The sequence below is a fragment of the Octopus bimaculoides genome, chromosome 6, assembly GCF_001194135.2.
Source record: "Octopus bimaculoides isolate UCB-OBI-ISO-001 chromosome 6, ASM119413v2, whole genome shotgun sequence".
Taxonomy (NCBI): Eukaryota; Metazoa; Mollusca; class Cephalopoda; order Octopoda; family Octopodidae; genus Octopus; species Octopus bimaculoides.
In genome coordinates, this window is record NC_068986.1 from 92,763,156 (window position 1) to 92,765,792 (window position 2,637).

The 2,637-nt window shown below is 37.4% G+C and overlaps 1 protein-coding gene across 1 annotated transcript in view; it reads left to right on the top strand.

Annotated features, from left to right (window-relative positions):
- The window catches only part of LOC106873305 (rho guanine nucleotide exchange factor 10), a 43,575-nt gene that overhangs the window by 34,364 nt on the left and 6,574 nt on the right, over window positions 1-2,637 (top strand). Inside the window, exons 14-15 of the mRNA XM_014920618.2 lie at window positions 156-313; window positions 1,506-1,660. Coding sequence (XP_014776104.2) covers window positions 156-313; window positions 1,506-1,660 — 313 coding nt within the window. The remainder of the gene's footprint in view (window positions 1-155; window positions 314-1,505; window positions 1,661-2,637) is intronic.

Below are 2,637 nucleotides of genomic sequence, written 5' to 3' on the forward strand. Positions count from 1 at the left end.
TATATATATATATATATATATATATATATATTACTAATTTGATATCTCTCACAAGGGGTACCCACTTCTAAACAGTGTCTACTTTTGTTCTATCTTTTTCTAAACCACTGATACCACTACTACCAATACCATCACTACCACCACCACCATCACAGGATGTACATCTATGGCTTGCAGAGTTGTAAGAGCAGACAACGACAACCAATCAAGGTGTTTGATTTACCTGGCAAAGTTCTGCATCTGCTCTATGTCGGAGACAAAATATTTGCTGGCATGGATAATGGGTCTGTTTTAATATTTGAAAGGAAAGCAGGTGTGGTTGAAATTCCTTACTGTCATTGCCATCATCATCATCATCGTATTTGTTGTCATAGTCGTCGTCAGCATTACCATCACAAGCATCATCAGTATCATCGTTGTTGTTGGCGTCATCATCTTCATCACCATCATCATTGTCACCATCATCGTCATTATCATCACTATTTTCGCCTCTGTCATCCTTATCTGGCCCACAACCCATCACTGTCACCACCACCACCACCACCACCACCTGTACTACCACCACCACCACCACCAACACTACCACCACCACCACCACTACCACTACCACCAGTACTACCACCTTCATCATCCACCACCACCGTCACCATCCTACCATCACCACCATCATCATCATTATTTATCATATTTATATCTGTTTCCCATGTTGGCATGGGTTAATTTGGTCGTCATCAGCCCCTTAGCAGAGTTACTACCTTCCTAGCTGAATTAGGGGACTACATCTCACTTGTAATTTTCCTTTGCCATGATTTCTATGGCTGAATGCCTTCGTAGCAGCATTAACCACCTTTACAAACTATATTATCAAATATGTGTGTGTTTATGTGTGTATATGTTTCAATAAGCATGCCAACTTATATGATGAATGTCAGATTGAAATCTCTTTAGATGAAAAGTAAAGAATGATTAGAAGCAAACTAGTATAGAATTCATAGATTCAATATTGTTGGCTATCAACAATTGAGAGTTTATACAGCCAAAGTAATTTCCTATTCATTCTAAATGTAAATCAAGCCATAAAAACAAATTCATTACAGGACATTAAAGTTGAAAATAAAATTTCACAGCTTATTGTAATTACTGAACTATCAAATGTGCATGAAATTGACAATTGAACTGAAAAGACATTCGTTGTGCCCAACCTGACTTATGAGCATTATTCTGTGTTTGGGATAAATGGTATGAGGAAAGAAAAAGAATATTTTCAGCGATTGTTATTAGTGGGTGTATTCCATCTCTATATAAGTGTTTGTTTTGTCATTTTTTTACCTCTAAATTGATCTTTATGCAATCGTTTACTTTTAAAATTTGTTTTCAATTTGATTACACATCACATTTGCATTTCATAGCATGTATATATATGTGTGTGTGTGTGTGTGTGCATATATATATATATATATATATATATATATATATATATATATCTTTTTATTTATCTATTTCAGATGGAGATTATAGTTGGTGTGTTGAGCATCCAGAAGTAATCAGTCTCAGTTCTAGTCCCATTGTTTGTTTACTGGATATCACATGTGATAATTGTATTTTAGCTGCAAGTGATAATATGATATACAAGATAGATTACTTTACTGGAAAAATACAGGTAAGACACTATGTGAAACATTTGGCTATATTCCTGGCTGACTCTGTCCTCTGTATTGTTGTTGTTGTTGCTTGGCTCTAAGTCAGCTTTTATTGAGCAAAGCTATGCTCAAATGTGTTCCAATTGTGACCACAACTTTTTGCATACCTAGAACCAAATAATCTATTTTCTTTTCTTTTTTGAAAATGGTAGACTGTAATTTGAGTGTTATTATGCTGCTACTTTTAGCAAGTCATGTGGAGATTTAGAAGTTTATATCTGTATCTAGTGTACTTACAAACAGGTATGTCAGTAGGTACAAGAATCTTAAATGCTAAAATTCTGTACAGCTATAATTGTTGTTGGCACTCCGTCGCTTACGATGTTGAGGTTTCCAGTTGATCCGATCAACAGAACAGCCTGCTGCTCGTGAAATTAACATGCAAGTGGCTGAGCACTCCCCAGGCACTCGGGGATATTCAGCGTGACACAGTGTGACAAGGCTGACCCTTTGAATTACAGGCACAACAGAAACAGGAAGTAAGAGCGAGAGAAAGTTGTGGTGGAAGAGTACAGCAGGGTTCGCCACAATCCCCTGCCGGAGCCTTGTGGAGCTTTAGGTGTTTTCACTGAATAAACACTCACAACGCCCAGTCTGGGAATCGAAACCGTGATTTTATGACCGTGAGTCTGCTGCCCTTAACCACTGGGCCATTGCGCCTCCACACATCTATAATTAAGAGGCACTGAAAGAATAGAAAAACAATTTTTTTTTGCATCATCAGATATTTATACATATATGCGAGTACATATGCAGGTGCAGGTATGGCTGTGGGGTTTAAGAAGCTCACTTTGCAAGTATGTGGTTTGGGTTCAGCCCTACTCTGTGGCACCAATGCCTTGTGACTGAATTTTGTAGACAGAAACTGTTTGGAAGCCTGCTGTTTATATGTATGTATGTATGTATGTATGTATGTATGTATGTATGTGTGTATAGA